We start from the raw sequence: 20,677 nt of genomic DNA on the forward strand, positions 1-20,677 counted from the left end.
CAATGTCCAACAAACAGGCTTGAATTCAATGAACAATTTGTTTCTGGGAGATATTTGGCCAGGACACTTGGAGAAACTCCTTTCTCTTTTCGAATAGTGCGCTGGGATCGTAAACACTCATATGTACAGACAGACAAGACCTAACATCTCATCCAAAGGACGGCACCTCTGACATTGCAGCACACCCCCAGCACTGCATTGGAATATCAGTCTACATTGAGTTCAAAATTCTGATATAGGGGCTTGAACCCACAACCTTCTGACTCAAAGGGGAGAGTGCTGACACCACACTGAAAATGAAAAGGAAAAAATGTAGCTGTTAGAAATCTGAAATAAAACTGGAAATTCCTGTCAGAACACAGAATGTCAGTCACCATCTGCAGGAGAATCATTAGTTTATTTTGGGTGTGACTTTATAATCGGCAATTTTGTTTTCATTACATATAGAATTATAGTGTAATCATCTTAAAAACTCTTCACCAGAAGTGGAATGAGTTGCTAACTATAGAGATTAAATAAATGTTTCTATTGAATTTAATATTTGATTGCGTGTGCCTGCTAGGAAGCGCTATATGCTAAAAAAAATAGCGAGTCAGCACTCTTATTGAACCACAATTACCGTATGGTGGGTCCACACACACCTGCAATTTTCTGGGGTGCATTCTAATTTGGGTGACTGTACATTATTAATGAACTATCGATTACAGCCACCAGATGACTTTTTTTTTTAAAAAATGCCTTTTCATTTGAAACATTTCAACTCTAAGCTGAGCTAGTATTACCAACAGACAACCAAACAACCTCAGTCACGAACGCGTTAACCAAGGATCACCTGTTTACTCTGTAAGGCAGCCCATGATCTGCACAACCACAATACCCTGCATTGAAGCACTCCAAGACACTACCACAAGTGAAGGCACGATATAAATGCAAGTTGGATGTGTCATAGTAACAACAACAACTTGGATTTATATAGTGCCCTCCACGCCGGACGGCGTCTCAGAGCGCTTCACAGTAACGGATCCTGGGGCCGAGCCAAGGGGAGGGGAGGAAGGTGACCAAAGGCGCGGTCGAAGAGAAAGGTCTTCAGCAGAGACTTGAAAATAGGAACAGAGGGAGCGAGGTGAAGAGAGTGAGGAAGGGAATTCCAGAGTCTTCGGGCGTAGTGGCTGAAGGCACGGCCACCAAGGGTGGAGTGGAGGATTCGGGGGATGAGGAGGAGACCATACCCGGAGGAAGGAAGGCAACGGGTACTGTTTTGAGGAGCGTGGAAGTCAGAGAGGTAGGGGGGTGCAGAGGAGTGGAGGGATTTGAAGACAAGGTGTGGATCTTATAATAATAATAATAATCCTTGCATTTGATATAGCGCTTTTCTCGTCGGGAGGACGTCCCAAAGCGCTTCAAAGAACACACTGTAAAGTGAATTGACTGTATATTTGTGGGCGAACGCGGCAGCCAATTGCGCACAGCAATGTCCCACAAACAGTCGTAGATTGAAAATGACCAATTTAATTATTGTTTTTTGTTTTTGGAGGGGTTATTATTAGGCGTGTGGAGTAAGAAAACTTGCCCAAGGTTTCGCCCTCTGCCTGGAATTGAACTCAGGTCTTTCACTTGCAAAGCGAATGCTCTAACCACTGAGCTACAGGACTCCACAACTTGTGGAGTCGATCCTCTCTGGGACAGGCAGCCAGTGCAGTCTGGTGAGGACTGGGGTGATCGGGGAGCGGAGTTTGGTGCGGGTGAGAGTTTTGTATAATCTGGATTTTATGGATGGTAGTGGTGGGGAGGCCGGTGAGGAGGGCATTTGAATATTCCAGCCGAGAGGTGACAAAGGCATGGGTTTCAGCGGCTTTTGGAGAGAGGTATTGGCGGAGACGGGCAATGCGTTGGAGGTGGAAGAAAGAGTAGTATAAGGAGTACTAAGACTTCTCCTGTTGTTAATTTTATTGACCTATCTGCCACTATTGTTGTATCTTCTTTGTTTAATGTAATTGATACTCTACTTTGCTGTTGAGTTACATACTTCAAAACAGATGTCTGTTCCAAGGTTAAAATTACATTCTATATTACATACCAGGGTATGAAGAAAAGGCAGGAGAATAGGACTAAATAGATACCTCTTCCAGAGTGACAGCTTCCTTCGATGCTGTAAATTCCCATAGTTCTATAGTGACCTACGTGAAAACTTAATGCAACCTAAAGTGTCATTCGTACTTTTTTTCCAAAGGTCGTTAAATAGGGGAACCATTGTTGGGCAAGTTTTTAGTCATTCTGCCCCCACACTCTGTTACAACATCCCAGAGTCCCTCTCCTTGCCCTCTCCCTTTATGCCCCAAATCTACCTTAAGACTGCTCTCTTTGGGCCAACGTTTTCTCCTCTCTTTGCATCTGATATAGTGCTTTGACATAGGGAGGATGTCTCAAAGTGCTTCACATGATCTTACTGTGAAGCGTAGTGACTATATTTTGTATCCACACAGCAGCCAATTTTGAGCACAGCAATATCCCACAAACAGCCTTGAAGGGAATGACCAATTTTATTTTGGGGAATTGTTGGTCAGGACACTGGGAGAAAAAACATAGGATCTTTAACATCCACCTGAACAAGCAGATGAGAGCTAGGTTTAACATCTCATCCAAAGCATTGCACCTCCAACAGTGTAACACACCCCCAGCACTGCATTAGAGTATCAGCCTTGACTACGTGAACCCACAGCCTTCAAGAGTGCTACCAACTGAGCTTGGCAGCATCTTCCAACGTCTAGAATGCTGCATCTCTAAAGTGTTCTTTTCCGTATCTACAATCTATGATTTGAAAATTCGGACATGGTTAATTTACTGTGTTTTACAGTGGAAAGTGATGCTACATTTTCTAAATTTAGAGTACTTAAGTGTGAGATTGTGCCAAAATGTCTATTCTGGAGACAGTTGCAGCTCTTCATCTTATATTGTGGGTGGGTGGGGGAGGGGTGTATGCTACTGCACTATAATTACTGGAGAGAGGGTCCCAAATATAAAATTTAAGCCATCCACTGCACTCGGGCTCCTCCTGGGCTTTCATTCTGCATCCAATTCCTCTCCTCACCCCTTGCTCAGCCTGGTCCTGCCCTCTGCACATCCCTCAACCCCTCCAACCCACCACCAGCAGCTGTGCATTCAGCCACTGCTCCTCAATCCACAGTAACTCCTTGTCTCAATCCCTCCACCTCGACCCCTCCTTGCCATCTTCAGATTGCACCTGAAGCCCTTTCTCTTCAACTGTGCCTACGGTCACCTCTCCTTTCCCTGTGGCTCTGTATTGTGCTTTGCCACTGCTAAGCACTCGGACGCTGCCTTGGGTGAAGGGAACTATATAAATGCAAGTTGTTGATGTTTTCATCATTCTCTTTGATTTGAAGCTACTAAGAGATATTCACTGTGATATTTAATTACGAATTATATGGTGCAGCACAGAGTAATGAAACCATGTTGAAGCATTTGAAGCTTTGGTTAGCATACAGGCATTTCACTTTGGTGTTTACACAAACAATAATTTATATTCATGTGGTTGCTTTCACGTCAGGAAGATCTCAGAAGGCGCTTCCCAGTTGACTGAGAACTTCAGTGGGAATGGGGGTGGGGAATAAAGGAGGTTTAATTCTGTCTGTGCAAGGTAAAGCCAACAGGACCCTGCATTAATTAAGAATGATTACAGTATAGTGCTTTTAACTGTTGGGTATGCATTTGCAAGTGTCCTTCCATTTTTGAATAGCGATTGAACTTAATATTTGCAACATACGTGAAAATACTCAAGCATATCCTAAAGTATTTTGTTCGGGATTACAGCTACTTGGTGAAATCCTCCTGTTACCCTGAGAGAAATGGAACCTATAATCTGTATCTTTCCAAACAGTGTCTGAGAATTGGCAGTGGGTATCAGTGATTTGCATTCATACCAGTGTTCTGGGAATGTACTGCCTAACTCTGTCTTCCAAAATACAATGAACATTGTAATCTACGTTTTCTCCAGACATACATGCACACACATGTATGTGTGTGTGTGTGTGTGTGTCTCTCTCTCCCTCTGCATCTGTGTGGTCTATCTGTGGTGTTTATGGCTCTGACTCTTGTCTGTGTGACTTTGGGTGTGGAAATGGAGGGTGTGTGTGGGGAGGTGTGGACGTGTGTGGGTTTGTGGGTGTTAAATTAAGGGTGTATGCATCCAGGATATTGTATATCCTGCAGATAAAATAACGTAAACTAGTGTCAGTTAAATGAGTTGCATGGTGTTAATTGTATCATTAATTACTATTTAATGCTGAGCACACTTCATGACTATGAAGATCGGTTCTACACAAAACCATTTCTTCTGCCTTTCATTAACCGTTCTATTGCATTAGAAAACTCAGTTGTTGTTTGCAGTGTGCTAACCTTGCTTATAGTAAATCTAATTTCAAGTGCTTCTGAAGACATTGCCTGGGTAACTCAATTACCGTGACAGTGGGTGAGCTGTATCATACTGCAGGCAACTTCACATGCCATCTGCTATAATGGTAACCTGTGACTCGAAACGCCACTGTGTTCAACATGAAAGCCGTTAAAAGAGACAAAGTAATGCAAAGTGACATTTGCCCGGCTAAATTCCCTTTGATGTTTGGAGTTACTGTACGTGCTGTGAACCCGTGCTCGATTACTGTAAAAGTCTGATTTGCTGGTTGGATAGCTAGCCTGTCTTTCGGATTGTTCTCTCAACATAGATGGTCTCATTCCTTCAGTACCTTACCGGCTCACTTGCAGTACTTTGGAGAGCCACGGTTCAATGCAAATGCTGAGTAGGCAGGGCTCGTCTGTTAATCGGCTGGATTGCTAACTGAGGCTGACCCCGAGTCCAACCCTCTTTTATAGGTCCAATGTGGTGTAGATAACCGGATCCTTGCTGCATTGTAAGCACTGATTAACCTATTTATGTATATTTGACTGATTTCATCCCAGGTTTCTTTACACTGACATCTTCTGGCCAGACTGAAATTCAGCATGTGACAATCAACAGCAACAGAAAAAAGTACCTTTTGAAATGAAAGAGAAGAAACCAAAACAATGCTTCATAAGGAAGGATTGGGCCACACAGTTGCTAAAATTAGTTTTGTTTGTTGCCATTTTCAGGTGTTGCCTATGAAATTTTCGCTGGTTTGTAGCTGAGCTCTGTGTTCCCGAGCAGACAAAGCATTCAGCATTACTCTTGAGCTTGATCAAATTGACATCTCAAAGCATTTCATAGACTACTGTAAAGTGAAGTGACTGTTATTGTAAGTAAACACGCCCTGCAGGCAGAGCCCCACAAATAGCCATGAAGTGAATGATCAATTTATCTGAAAGATAGTAGACCAGGATAGTGGGATGAGGGAGAGAGAGGAAAAGTTAGGTTTTTGAATTGCGAAACAAGATTGTTTAACATGACCGGAAAACAGGCCAACAGACCTTAGTTATAACATCTCATGTGAACTACAGTGCCTCCAGCAATGCAGCAACCTTCCCACTTCCGGAGAAGGAGAAAACAAATTATCAGCTTCCGATCACTCTCCAATGGCTCCGCTGGATTGGGTGAACCTGTGAACATCAGGAGAGAACACAATAGGATTTGTTTGCTGCGTCCCCCATAATCAGTGTAGGGATGGCCAATCTGCGGCCTATGGATCGCCTGTATAACCATTTTACGCATCCATAATATAGCCCGCATGGGCCCCGTGGGCCACAAGTTGCCCTGATCAATAGCTTGCCAGCACATTGTGCTATTTGCTCACATAGGAAGGAATTGAGATTTGAATAGAATATCCAGGACCTGGAGAACTACTCTTACGCCTAGTACACCCTATTTATACCCACTCCTCTATCCACTCCCTTCACTCATCTGGCTCCTGCTTCATGCATGTCTCTCGCCCCCTCCGCTCCACTATCGGCAGTCAGGCTGCTGAAACCCTCACCAACACATTCGTCACATCAAGGCTCGGTTACGGTAACTCCCTCCTCATCGGCCTTCCCAACGCTTTCCTTCACAAGCTGCAGATCATCCAAAGCTCGTGTACTCTCGCGCACCAGGCTCCGTGACCCCATCACCCCCACCCTCGCCCGACCCCACTGGCTCTCCATCCCCCAGAAGATCGAGTTCAAGATACTCGTGCTCACATTTAAGGTCATCCATGGCCTTGCCCCCGCCTTCCTCTCTGAGCTTCTGACTCCCTACCAACCTGCCCATTCCCTCCGTTCAGCGGGCTCTGGCCTGCTCCATGGCTCCCGGCCGACCTGCCCTACCATCGGTGGCCGGGCTTTCAGTCTCTCTGCCCCCACACTCTGGAACTCCATCCCACGGTCTCTTCACCTCGCTTCCTCCCTTGCCTCCTTCAAGGCCGGTCTCAAGACCCTTCTCTTCGACCGTGCCTTTGGTCTCCCTCTCACCTCTCTGCCTTCCCTCACCCCTACACCACCACCCTCCCCCATGCTTGGGGCCCGATACCTGACTGTTTAGCGCCTTGGGACGTCCTCCTAACGTGAAAGGCGCTCTATAAATGTAATTTTGTTGTCGTTATTGTTGTGCCTTCAGCCACTATGCTATGAAACTTTGGAACTCTTGTCTCAATCCCTCCACGTCCTTATATGTTTTAGATCAAAACTGAAGACCTTCCGCTTCAAGTGTGCCTACAGTCACCTCCCCCCTTCTTCCCAGTTCAGTGTCAGCCTACACCACTGTTAAACACTCCGGGATCCTAGCCCACGTGAAATAAATACAAGTTGTGCTTGTAATATGAGTTGGAGTTTCACAAAAAAAGAAAAGAATTGGGGAGAGCAGACAGGCACCATCTCTCCTCAAAAGAGCCAGCGCAGACTTTGCAGTAAATTTCTATTATTCTAAGTAATAGTTCCTCTTTCCACCATAGAACCAGAGTAAAACATTGTTGGACCACTTGCTCCTGATTTGTGTCCTCTGTTTAAACCTGTTTATATAAATAGGTTTTCAAATTAATTTGTTGGTTTTGGACCACTTCACTTGACCTCGGCCACGTCTCTGTCTACAACCGCTCACTAAGTATGGCTGAAGTATTGATGTAAAACATTGGATGAACTTGAAAGCTCGGCCTTTTATAGAGAACAAACTACATAAGTCTCTGAATGTTGTGAAGAGCACCTGCCTAGTATATGACTGAGTCTGGTTGAAAGCCTGGCTCAGCCTATCACTTGGTTTATTGAAAACAAACATTTCCTAACACAATTACTTTGGTTATTTATGTTTGGAATTTGCAATGTTGGTCTTTCTGCTTCCCAGTTCTGGCACTTTACAACTTTTGAGTAACTGGAATTATACAAGGTCTTATTATAGAAATGTTTGTTAACATTAGTGTAGAAATCAGAAATATTGTAAATTGATATAATTGTTGTAAGTTTCCTTACTTTACTATGAAAGGGTAGTTTATTTTTGGTTTACTGTTGATATGTCAACCTTACTATAGCTTGTGCAAAATGTAACACTATTTTGAAAGGGTGTTTCGGCAGCCTGTACTGAGGCCCTACCAAGTACTGTGAGAGATGGTTGATCTATTCTCCAATTTGCTTCATTCATTCTGATTTCCTGAGGAAATCTGAACAAGATCAGTTGGGAATGTGGGTTTGGTATGCAACTGCTTGTTGTATCCAAAGATTTCAGAAAGTCCTCCCTCTCTGTTGGAGGAACTGAAAACTCCCTCTCCAGGATTATTTACGAGATACCAAAGTCATCTGAATTAAGCTAGTTTCACCTGAATAAGTCATTTTCAGAGCTAAGCAGGAATCCAATATAACTGTCCCCATGGCTTTTCTGTCTGGTTTGGACACCACCTCTTCGGGGGGTGGGGGTGGAGAGTGGGGTATTTCAAACCTATTTTAACTATGTTCCTTAGATAAGGAATGGCACATGTTTAGGAATATTGCAATTTTCTCTATATGCCTGCTCTTTGCATTGCTGAAGTTTCAGTGTTCTGATTCTCATATAATAATAATCCTTGCATTTGATACAGCGCTTTTTCACATCTTCTAGACATCTCAAAGTGCTTCACAGAATAGACTGTAAAGTGAATTGACTGTATATTTGAGGGGGAAATGCAGCAGCCAATTGTCCCACAAACAGTCGTGGATTGGAATTGAAGTCACCCATTTTATTATTGTTTTTTTGAAGGATTATTATCAGGTGTGTGGAGTAAGGAAACTTGTCCAAGGTTTCGCTCTGCCGGGAATCGAACCCAGGTCTCTCGCTTGAGAGGCGAGTTCTCTAACCACTGAGCTACAGGACTCCAAACTTGGTTGCTGTTGAGAGCTGTTTTTGTGCTTTATCCCCATTTATTTTAATGTTGCATCTGGCTGGATTTGAATCTCTGTTGCTAATTCAATTAGAACTGTAAACCTCTGGCAGTAAGAAGGTGCTAAGTACTACCATCACCTGGAAGTCCCCATATGTTCTTTGTTTCTCTGCCTAGCACAACTCAGATTTAACACAAACAGTGAATGATTGTCTTTCTGGCTCTCCCTCACCATGTTGCTATGTATCAGTGCTCAGCTCTTGGTACTGCTGGACTATTTGGTTGGCTACCATTGTAATGATAAGGGGGAGCATGTGTTTTTGATAATATTGGAGAAGACAATAATAAAATCCTTGCATTTGATATAGTGCCTTATTACGTCTTCAAGATGTCACAAAGAGTTTCACAGAATATACTGTATAGTGAATTGACTATGTATGTATATGCCACAAACAGTCACAAATAGTCGTGGATTGAATGACCAAATTATTATTGTTTTTTTCTTGAGGGAAAGTGATCCGCCAGTCGACTAACAACTAGGTTCCTACTTACTGCCAGGTAAACAGGCATGTGGAGCAAGGAAACTTGTCCAACATTTCGCCCTGCCGGGAATCGAACCCAGCTTTCTCGCTTGCGAGATGAGTGCTTTAACCACAGACTCCAGGACTCCACAAGATGAGGGATGACAGGATGGAAAGGATTTTATACAAGATATATAGTTTTATTAATCATAATTATATGTAACTTTGGGATGAATCTTTGACCAGACTTGCCACTTTGAATGCTGCAGTAGGTTTCATTAAATCTAATATGAATCTTTGCATTTGGTATAGCGCCTATAATGGTAAATACAGTAAAACTCGCATAAGTCTTATCTTTATAAATCGTATAATCGCCTAAGCCGTACGTGAACCCGTGTCCCCTTCAGTTTCCTTAGATTTCTTTGCACTAGTCGTATTAATCATCTCCTAACTCAGAACACCACTCCCCTACCCTCCATTACTCCCTCCATTACTGCTGGTTCCATTGAATCTCAGGAAATGACATCCTGACCCATTGATATATGTGTACTTACTGGTCGGCTGCATTGAGTCGCGGGAAATGTAGTCTTCAACCGTCAACGCATACACATTGGCTGTAGTGACAAACGACCGCATGCAGACTAACCGTCTGCATTGAATTACACGTGCTGAGTGTGGATTATTGATTAAACCAGATTTTAGAACGATTTATACAAGTTTGTCTGCAACTCGAACTTCGTGTATATCATATTAAATAGTCCGACTGATATGACTTATGTGAGCTTTACTGTATCCCTAAGTGCTGCACAGGAAATTGCTGCTAAGACTGTATTTATAGACAACATATAAATGAGGTGCACTAAGGGTAATTTTTTAATTTTATTCTTCCAGGTGGATAGAAGCTTGCTTGAATGAAGAATTGCCCCCTACCACAGAACTCGAAGAAGCATTACGAAATGGAGTCTATCTTGTCAAACTCGCAAGCTTCTTTGCTCCTAAACTGGTGTCTCAGAAAAAGATCTACGACCTTGCTCAAACCAGATACCAGGTAACAGAGTGTTCAGAACTATTGACCTCTACACACTGTAGTTACCCAGCATGTCAAATCCAAACTAATTTACATTTGTAATTTGGGTTATAATTGTTTGACCATACATTTCCTCTCGTGAAGGTAGGAATTTGTGCAGTTTCATACAAATGCAAAGAAATACAAAATTACATTTCCTTAGCGTCTTTCACTTCAGGAGTATGTCCCAAGGTGGGGTGGTCGAGGCGGGGGACGTGAAGCAGGCCGAAGCCCACTGAGCAGAGGGAGCGGACAGTTTGATAGGGAATTGGGTGGTCACAGAGGTAGGGAGGAGGGAGGCCGCGGAAGGAGCCAGTGGAGCCAGGCAAGGATGGGGGTGATAGGGTCGCGGAGCCTGGTGCACGATAGAATATGGCCTGCAGAGATCTTGATGATGTGCAGCCTGTGGAGGGAGGAGTTGGGGAGGTCGATAAGCAGGGCATTTGTGTAATCGAGCCTGGATGTAATGAATGCGTGGATGAGGGTCTTGGTGGCCTGGGGTGAGAGACAGTGGCAGAGCCGGGCAACAACAACAACAACAAGATTCCATTTATAGAGCGCCTTTCACGTCAGGAGGACGTCCCAAGGCGCTGCACAGTTGGGTCATGACCCGAGCAGGGGGGAAATGGTCAGGGTGAGGGGAGGGAAGGGAGGGAGAGAGGAGGGGGAAATGGTCAGGGTGAGGGGAGGGAAGGGAGGGAGCGAGGAGGAGGAAGAGAGTCGAGAGGGGAGCTGAAGGCACGGTCAAAGAGAAAGGTTTTGAGACCGGCCTTGAAGGAGGAAAGGGAGGAAGCAAGGCGAAGGCACTGGGGGATGGAGTTCCAGAGCCTGGGGCTGAGAGGCTGAAGGCCCGACCACCGATAGTAGGGCGGTTGGGGCGGGGGACGTGGAGCAGACCGGAGCCAGAGGAACGGAGGGTACGGGCAGGTAGGTAGGGGGATAGTAGGTTGGAGAGGTAGGAGGGAGCAAGGCCGTGAATGGCCTTGTAGGTGAGGATGAGGATCTTGAAATCAATCCTCTGGGGGATGGGGAGCCAGTGGAGGCGAGCGAGGGTGGGAGTGATGTGGTCGCGAAGCCTGGTGCGGGACAGTACACGAGCTGCAGAGTTCTGAATGACCTGCAGCTTGTGGAGGGAGGTGGCGGGAAGGCCGGCGAGGAGAGAGTTCCCATAGTCCAGCCTTGAGGTGACAAAGGCGTGAACCAGGGTTTCAGCAGCGTGAGGGGTGAGGTAGTGCCGTAATCTGGCGATATTCCGGAGGTGATGGAAGGCGGTGCCAGTTGTGGTGCGGATGTGAGGGAGAAAGGACAGCTCAGGGTCGAACAAAACGCCGAGGTTCCTGACTGGCTTTGAGAGGTGGAGAGTGCAGCCTTGGATGCTGATGGTGTCAGCGCCTGAGGTGCGGAGGCGCTGACGTGAGCCAATCAGGAGGGCCTCGGTTTTTCGCACGTTGAGCTGAAGAAAGTTGTCTCTCGTCCAGGACTCGATGTCGGACAGGCAGGCTGTCAGGACATCGGTGGTCGTGGAGTTGAGAGTAGAGGAGGAAAGGTAGAGTTGGGTGTCATCCGCATACATGTGGAAGTTAACCCCATGTTTGCGGATGATGTCACCAAGGGGGAGCATATAGAGGGTGAAGAGGAGGGGACCGAGGACAGAGCCCTGAGGGACACCACATGAGACAGTACGGGGGGTGGAGGAGAAGCCATTCGTTGAGACGAAGTGAAGACGGTGGGAAAGGTAAGAGCTAAACCATTCAAGGACAGTGCCTTGAAGGTTGAGGTGGGAGGACAAGCGGTGGAGTAGGATAGCGTGGTCGACCGTATCGAATGCTGCCGATAGGTCGAGGAGGACGAGGAGACAGAGGGAGCCCTGGTCACAGATGGTCAGGATATCATTGGTGACCTTGACCAGGGCAGTTTCTGTGCTATGAGCAGCACGGAAACCTGACTGAAGGGGTTCAAAAAGAGAATGGGTGGAAAGGAAAGAGCGCAGTTGGGAGGCGACAACTCTTTCCAAGACCTTGGAGAGAAAGGGGAGGTTGGAGATGGGCCGGTAGCTTGATAGCTGCGACGCATCAAGGGAGGGTTTTTTCAGGGTGGGCGTGATGATGGCAGTTTTTAATGGAATGGGGACAGAGCCAGAGGAGAGGGACAGGTTTATGATGTCAGTGATGTGTGGGGCAAGAAAATGGAGCTGGGAGATAAGGAGTGGAGTGGGGATGGGGTCAAGGGAGCAGGTGGTTGGTTTTAGGGATAGGATGAGTTCAGTGACAGAGGGTGGGGAAACGGGTACGAAGGTGTGTAGGGGAGGATGGGTAGGAGTCGGAGTGTGGGAGGGAAGGGGTGGGTGGTGGGTGGAAGTTGGAGGGGAAGTGACCGCGGAGCGGATTCCCTTGATCTTGGATTCAAGGAAATCCAGCATCTCCTCGCAGTGAAGGTTGGAGGAGATGACCTGCGCGGGGTGGCGGGGTGGACGGAGGAGTCGGGATGTGGTGGAAAACAGTAGCCTGGGGTTGTTCTTCGCCTCCAGGATTATCCTGGAGTAGAAGGACGACTTGGCCGAGGCTAGAGTGGAGCGGTAAATTTTGAGGAGGTCCAGCCAGATTTGTCGGTGGACCGTTAGGCCAGATTTGACAAAGGTGCGCTCAGCAGCCCGCACCTGGCATTTCAGTGAGCAGAGGTGGGTGGTGTACCAGGGGGAGGAGCGGGAGTAGGAGACAGTGCGGGAAGTGATGGGGGCAAGAGTATCGAGTGTGGAGGAGAGGATATTGTGGAGGAGGGAGAGAGGAGAAGAGGGGTCGGTGAGGGTTGAAGGCCAGAGGGAGAGGAGTTCAGAGGACTCCAAGGCATCGGTTAGGGATTGTGGGGGTAACTTCTTCCAAGTTACAATGTTGCGGAGATGGAGAAAGGCAGAGCAAGTCATGGCAGGGACTTGGGAGATGAAGGACAGTTGAGGGTCAAACAGGATGTGGAAGTTCCGTATTGGCTCGATGAGATGTAGAGTGCATCTATGAAAGGTGATGCTGTCAGCACCCAAGGTTCGGAGGCGCTGATGGGAGCCAAGCAGAAGGGTCTCGGTCTTGTTGACATTTAGCTAGAAGAAGTTTGCTCTCATCCAGGACTTGATGTCCGACAGGCAGTCTCTGAGGACAGCAGTGGTCCTGGAATCAAGGGTGTAGACAGAGAGGTAGAGTTGGGTGTCAGCCACATACATATGGAAGCTGATCCCATGCCTACGGATGATGTCACCAAGAGAGAGCATGTAAATGTTCAAAAAGTAGGGGACCAAGGACAGAGCCCTGAGGAACCCATATATAACAGTGAGGGGGCTGTAGGAGAAGCCATTAGTGGAGACAAAGTGGAGACGGTGGGAGAGGTAGGATTTGAACCACGCAAGGGCAGGTCTGTGAACATTGAGCTGAGAGGCAATGGAGGTGGATAGAATGGTTCACAGTATCGAAGGCAGCAGAAAAGTTGGGGAGGACAAGGAGGCAGAGAGCCCTGGTCGCAGATGGACAGACTGTCATTAGTGACTTTGACCAGGGCTGTTTCTGTACTGTGGCAGCATGGAAACTCAATTGGAGGGATTCATAGAGGGAATGGGGGGAGAGGAAAGAGCGAAGCTGGATGGCTGGAGTCTTGTGATGCCTCATCTTCTGGAGTGCCCGATCTTTCCCACGGACACTAAGTCTGTGTTAGAAAACCTAAGGCATTGGGCAACCCCAGGTTCACATTTACAGTTTGCTGAATGTAACTAACTAGTACTCACTTTCCAGTACTCACTAATAAACAGTAAAGATTACCGTTAGAGCATTGCTTTGCAGGATCATCAGGAGCAAAGTGAGAAGAAATCTGACCTTACCCTCTACCCACTACATCCCCCTATCATGTGCCTATTACCTTTCCTAACTTTGATTAGGTTGGTCCTGCCTAGCTTGGTATTGGATGTTGCCAATCAACTTCGCGCACACCTCTCCTCCGACTCCCTCTTTGAACCCATCCAATCCGGTTTCTGCCCTGCTCACAATACAGAGATTGCGCTTGTGAAAGTCAAAAACGACATCCTCTCTATTTGTGACCAGGGGTCCTTCTGCTTCCTTGTCCTCCTGAACCTCTCTGCCACATTCGACACAGTCGATCACGCCATCTTCCTTCACCGCCTTTCCTCCGTCATCCACCTCAGTGGGACCGCACTCGCCTGGTTCGAGTCCTACCTCACAGACCGCCAGCAGTACATCTGCACAAACGGCTTCTCCTCCCGCTCACACCCGGTTACCTGCGGGGTCCCCCAAGCATAAAATCCTTGGCCCCTTCCTCTTTCTGATCTACATGCTCCCCCTTGGAGATGTCATCCGCAGACATGGAGTACATTTCCACACGTATGCGGACAACACCCAACTCTATTTTTCCACCTCTCTTTGTGACCCCCAATCCCCTGATGTTCTGTCAGCCTGCCTGTCAGACCTCAATGGTTGGATGAGTGCAAATTTCCTTCAGCTGAACGTTGATAAGACAGAAGCAATACTCTTTGGCTCTCGTCAACGTCTAAAATCTCACAGTTCTCACCTCCTCCACCTACCCGACCTCCCCCTAAATCTCTCGGAACCCGTATGCAACCTAGGCATCAGATTCGACCCCCAATTATCCTTCCTCACCTACATCCGGTCCCTCCCCAGGACTGCTTTCCTCCACCTCCGACGTATCGCCCGTCTCCACCATTACCTCTCTCCGAAAGCTGCTGAAACCCTGGTCCATGCCTTTGTCACCTCTCAGCTGGACTATTCTAACACCCTCCTTGCCGGTCTCCCTGCCACTACCATCCATAAAATCCAGGTTATTCAAAACTCTGCCACCTGCATTCTCACCCGCACCAAACTCCGCTCCCCGATCACCCCAGTCCTCGACAGACTGCACTAGCTGCCTGTCCCAGAGAGGATCAATTTCAAGATCCTCACCCATCTCTTCAAATCCCTCCACTCCTTCGCAACCCCCTACCTTTCTGACCTCTCTCCTCAAAACAGTGCCCATTACCTTCGTTCCTCCGGGTCTGGCCTCCTCCTTGTCCCCCGAGTCCTCCGCTCCACCCTCGGCGGCCGTGCCTTCAGCCACTATAATAATCATAATAATAATAATCCTTGCATTTGATATAGCGCTTTTCACGTCGGGAGGACGTCCCAAAGTGCTTCACAGAATATACTGTAAAGTGAATTGACTGTACATTTGTGGGCGAACGCGGCAGCCAATTGCGCATAGCAATGTCCCACAAGCAGTCGTAGATTGAAAATGACCAATTTATTATTGTTTGGTTTTGGAGGGATTATTATTAGGTGTGTGGAGTAAGGAAACTTGCCCAAGGTTTCGCCCTGCCTGGGAATTGAACCCAGGTCTCTCACTTACAAAGCGAGTGCTCTAACCACTGAGCTACAGGACACTATGCCCCGAGGCTCTGGAACTCCCTTCCTCACTCGCTTCGCTTCGCCCCTTCTCTTCCTACTTTCAGGTCTCTGCTGAAGACCTTTCTTTTCAACCATGCCTTTTGTCACCTTCCTCCCCCTCCCCCCGGCTCGGCTCCGGGATCCGTTACTGTGAAGCGCTCTGAGACGCCATCCGGCATGGAGGGCGCTATATAAATCCAAGTTGTTGTTGTTGTTGGATCGCTGCACTCTCCTACATACCAATTTGTTGCTAACTTGATCCAGACCCTAGAGAAACCCCCCCATCCCAAGTTCTTATTTTGTAAAACTGCTGTGTTGTTAAATTTGGTTTCTGTCTGTAAAGCTATTGAGACTCAAAGATGTAAGTTGTTGAAGACAGATAGACAATATCTGTCTCTAAGTCCTGCTTTAAAACCTACCTCTTCAACCACACCTATGGTTACTTCTCTCCCTCCACCCCCACCCCCCACCGTCACTACGTGTGTCTGACCCCATCACTATGAAGCATTCAGACATTATCTTATGTGAAGGGTGCTGTATTGTTAGCTGTTTTTGTAGAGCACAACTGGTCCAGTAAAGGGTCATTCATCTGGCTGTATAACCATGTTGTGGGCACCATTAAATAACTGTCAATTATTATAGCATATTGAACTGTATCTTGGAGGAATCTTACTTCAATTCCAACTTGCTTTGGAGTTGGAGTCCTGTAGCTCAGTGGTTAGAGCACTCGCTTTGCAAGTGAGAGACCTGAGTTCAATTCCAGGCAGGGCGAAACCTTGGGCAAGTTTCCTTACTCCACATGCCTAATAATAATCCCTCCAAAACCAAAAACAATAATAAATTGGTCATTTTCAATCTACGACTGTCTGTGGGACATTGCTGTGCGCAATTGGCTGCCGCATTCGCCCACAAATATACAGTCAATTCACTTTACAGTACATTCTGTGAAGCACTTTGGGACGTCCACCCGACGTGAAAAGTGCTATATCAAATGCAAGGATTATTATTATTATAATAATAACTTGATGTCTGGCTTTGTGCAAAGGTCATAGAGAATGATAAAGAATGATGCCTGTCTTGCAGTCATCTTCAATCTTCAAATTGAAGACATCACTCCCACAATGAGCTCCCTGCATCCACCCTAAAGGCCCTCAGAGAGAACGCATAGACTAAAGCTAAGTTAAAATTGGTGGAATTTGTACTTCTAAACCTTGGAAAAATGTAACAGTACTTAATATATGAAAGCAGGGCTTGCCAAGGCTTCCCCAATGGTTTGGTTGTTAAAGCGACTGTATTGTGTAATACTGAATGATTAAAGACCTGAACAGTCTCAAGTCCAATCTCTGATCTTTGCTGAGTTAGCTGAAATCAAGCCAGAAAAGCAATTGAGACCCACTATTAATTAGCCTCAGTGCAACAATGGCCCGGGAGAGAATAGTGAGTTGGGATTCATGTTCCTGTTTGCTATCCTTTGACCATTAGTGTAACCTGTATGAAGTGGTGGCAGATGAGAATAGCAGTTGGCTCAGCTTTTCCCCCATTTGAGACCAAGACTTACTGGGTTCAAATTCTCTTAATGCATTTTAAATGCAAATGTTCAAACAAGACATGGTTATGTACTTGGGCTTGGCATGAAAGGAATCATGACCTTTTAGTTTATAGAAGTGTTAGTATCAGTGCTCTTAGTTGCTTAGTGGGTCAATGCATCTTTTTTTGGTCAGCTAGGTGTCTGACACATGTGGAAACTCAACACCATGCTTATGATTATCCAAACCAGACTGAGAGTTCAATATATACATCAGAAATTTCGCTGTCTGGCTTGGAAATCACACTCTCTCAACGGAGGGCTGCCCCTGCTTACCTAATCCCAAGAGTATTAGACACAGCTTTGAAAGAGCCAAGATTCAGGGGGTGGGGGGGAGGTTGCAATGTTTGTGTTGAAGTTCTCCTGGTTTAATCAACTAAAACCGCTAGCTTACCATTGAGAGCACTGTCTGGCAAGCTTCCCTCTGCTTGGCTAGCTAAAGCCACGCTACCCATTAAGGCTTTGGCTTGCAGAGTTTACAGGAGCTGAATGCGTTCCAAGATACTATCCTGAATGAAAGCCAGTTGTTGAACAACAAATTGTTGTTGAATGGGAAGAATCCTAGTTTCTTGGAGTTTTAGAGACCCTCTTTGCTCAGGAACCGAGACTGCCTCAGAGGATTGACTGAATTCTGTCATTCCGTTGTAACTTTGCCCCACTTGCCTCCTTCCCCTTCCCCTATAGGGGAGCTTCGATAGCTTTGGAGCAGCCACAATTAGCTTAGACGCCAGATTACGGTTGGGAAAGCTGTGACTACTACTGCAAGTGGATGTTGCGCGAGGGCAGGTTCAGACCTAATGGTGAAGTGACCAATTGATGCTTGTTGAAGAATGGCCCACTAGCTTAGGTGCTAAATGACTGTGGACTGGGTGCTGACATGAATCACTCCCTTCAGAAGTAAATAAAGAGAAACTGGAGGAGGAACAATTCCAGATACCAACATACCATGTCTTGTCATGTCAATAATGTGTCAGTGGGATAAATGTAGATTTAATTAAAAGGGAAATTGTGAAACATAACTCTTAATTGAAAACCAGAGCATCCAACCTCGGTTGGAATTCTCTCTCACTGAGCCTGTTTTACTTGTTCTCAGCCGGTCTTTGAAGTAATAATAATAATAATTCTTTCATTTGATATAGCATCTTATCACATCTTCAAGACATCTCAAAGCGCTTCACAGAATATACTGTAAAGTGAATTGACTATATTTTTTGGGCGAAGCGCGACAGCCAATTGCACACAGCAGTGTCCCACAAACAGTTGTGGATTGACTGACCAAATCATTATTATTTATTTTTTTGGAAGGGATTATTACTACCCCGGAAAAGCCATCAGCCAATCGATTAACAACCGGGTTCCTACTTACTGCTAGGTAAACAGAGGCATGTGGAGCAAGAAAAATTGTTCATAATTTTTCCATAACCCATATTCTAACTATGCATGTCATCCAGTTGAGGAAGTAGGAAGCCAATCTTATTCTAGACACTCCTTCAAAGGTTGTTCTGAGTCAGTTGCTGAGATACACATAGTAAAAGCCTGTCATGACTCACCAAATTTCCTTTTTTTCTCTGTGGATAGGTGCTTGGCCTTCAACTAGTGTCAATTGTAGCAGCATAGCTCAGTTTTTGAACTCATATAATGCAGAGAAATCAAATCCTTATCCCACCAAAATGTGGATACTGGAGTTTAGTGTTCTAACAGGCAGTAGTTTTCCATCTTCTGGTGAGAACTTTCTCACTCTGCATAAACAAGCCTTTATTTGGAGCAAGGATAAGTGGAATGTAAATTCATTGAGAATGGATTCCCTTTCAGGCGGTTGCTTTATATCTTTACTAATGGAGATTTCACCTCTGCCCTTTGTCAGCACAAGCGTTTAATGTGCTCCGGTTGCCAAACCCTTCTCATCACTAGTTGTTCTAGTGTACAGGAGCTCTCCTGGGAACCTGCCTCACAATTTTGTGTTCCTTTATTAGCCTCACATAGCTGCCCGGATGGTTAATGAAACAATTCAACAGGCTAAGGGCCATCTGGTGCTTCTAGCGGAGCGTCCAAGTTTCCAAGTATAAAAAATGAAAATACTCATTAAATTTGAAACTACTAAAGCACGTGTCTGTTTTTTAAAAGTTTCCCTTAGCCACTGAATAATCCCACAATCTGGTTTCCCCCAGGGCAAATCATTGTGGCAATTTGTTTTCCTTGCCTCCAGCACCACGTGTGCAAAGTTGCTGTAGCATCAGATAAGTTGCAAGCTAATAAGCTGTCTGGCCATAACAGATCATGGGACAGTGAAGGCTGATCACACCAGCCATCGTTTCACTCTGCTTACTGCTGCCTCAGTAGCTAATCGCAGCTTCCAGGCTCAGGACACTTTTCCAGGGATACCACAGTCTTATTATGAACAGATTTCTTGGCAGAACTTCACTAAGACAATTTGGTGATGCCAACCTATGATAAATCCTTTCTGATTGTATTAAGGTGTTATCACATGAAGTGAAAAGGCTTGTCAGTTTTGTTTTAATAAGTTTGCCTACTTATATTTGCTGAAGCTATGACCAGACACATTTTAAAAGGGCCCTCTGTGAAGGGCATTATATAAACAAAAGTTGTTGTTATTGTTGACTTTGAGAAAGAACTAAATGATGTAGGTTCAAAAGTAGAAAGACTTGAGCAAGACTAGAGAATGGATGAATTTCTTTGAGTAGTGAAGTTGTATTAATACATTCCTTCAAAAGAGAACTCAAAGTATCTACCTGAGAATAGTATCGGAAGATCTAAAACAGATAAACAAATTAAGTGCATGTTCTTGATGCCTCCTGTGTGTTATGCCTCTTCCCTCCATTCCACTCTTACTTCATTCCACTTCCACTTCCATCATCAGCAAATGGTGCAACTTTATGGTGAATGTTGGAAACCTGGTTGTTCATGGGGGAAAAATGACACATTGAGGTGGGACGTATTCAAGCAGTGACATTTCTGTGTTTGGACTCACTTCCCCTTCAGTCTTACCTTACATTCTTCTTGTGTATTTTTAGCCTTTGTTTTATTGAATCCCATTTTCTATCCGTAATTCCTGTGGCTTTTAGCTTATTTACGTCTTTTGTACAGAATTAAATTACATTTAAGTTCAAATAAATTATATCCTTGGGCGTGCCAATATCTACCTGATCTGTAATGTCAAGTCAAGGTGGTTTGTCAGCTGTTATCTTGTGAAAAAAACCTTTTTAAATTTTTGCTGCCTGTTTCTTATTTTTAGCCATACGTGTAATCTTTCAGTTTGCTACAATACATGCCCCTCAGGGCATAAAGGCTTATCAGGCCATTATAACCGCATTAGCCTTTTTAAAGATCACTGGTGCGGTTGCCTGTATCCAGTACTTACTGATTGCTACATGATGATATCCAGGACAATCCAGCAATGTCCATCCATCTCGCCTCTCCCAATGTACATACCATATGCCAATGGAAGTTATTCATTTCAATTTGGAGTCATTTTCCACTGTTCAATAAAATTAAGCTCGGAGGCCTTGTGCCTTGAAGATGAGCAGAAACATGCAGTCATCAGTATACAGGCTTCAAGGATTATGGGAACCGTGTTACATTTATACGCCTATTAAACATGTACTGTGAAGGTCCATGCCTTAACTCACCATTTTCCTTCATAAAAAATAATGATGATAATAATAATAATTTGGTCACTCAATCCATGACTGTTTGTGGGACGTCCTGTGCGCAATTGGCTGCCGTAGTTCACCCACAAAATGGACAAT

General features: G+C 45.5%; 1 protein-coding gene and 1 non-coding gene across 2 annotated transcripts in view; one reads left to right on the top strand and one right to left on the bottom strand.

The window, feature by feature from the left end:
• iqgap2 (IQ motif containing GTPase activating protein 2) overlaps positions 1-20,677 on the top strand; it is a 191,218-nt gene that overhangs the window by 72,507 nt on the left and 98,034 nt on the right. The window contains exon 3 of the mRNA XM_042334747.1: positions 9,719-9,875. Coding sequence (XP_042190681.1) covers positions 9,719-9,875 — 157 coding nt within the window. The remainder of the gene's footprint in view (positions 1-9,718; positions 9,876-20,677) is intronic.
• trnat-ugu lies at positions 15,249-15,321 on the bottom strand. Its single transcript has one exon. It is a non-coding gene; the product is annotated as a tRNA-Thr (tRNA).

This window comes from Callorhinchus milii, unplaced genomic scaffold, assembly GCF_018977255.1.
Source record: "Callorhinchus milii isolate IMCB2004 unplaced genomic scaffold, IMCB_Cmil_1.0 Scaffold1, whole genome shotgun sequence".
NCBI lineage: Eukaryota > Metazoa > Chordata > Chondrichthyes > Chimaeriformes > Callorhinchidae > Callorhinchus > Callorhinchus milii.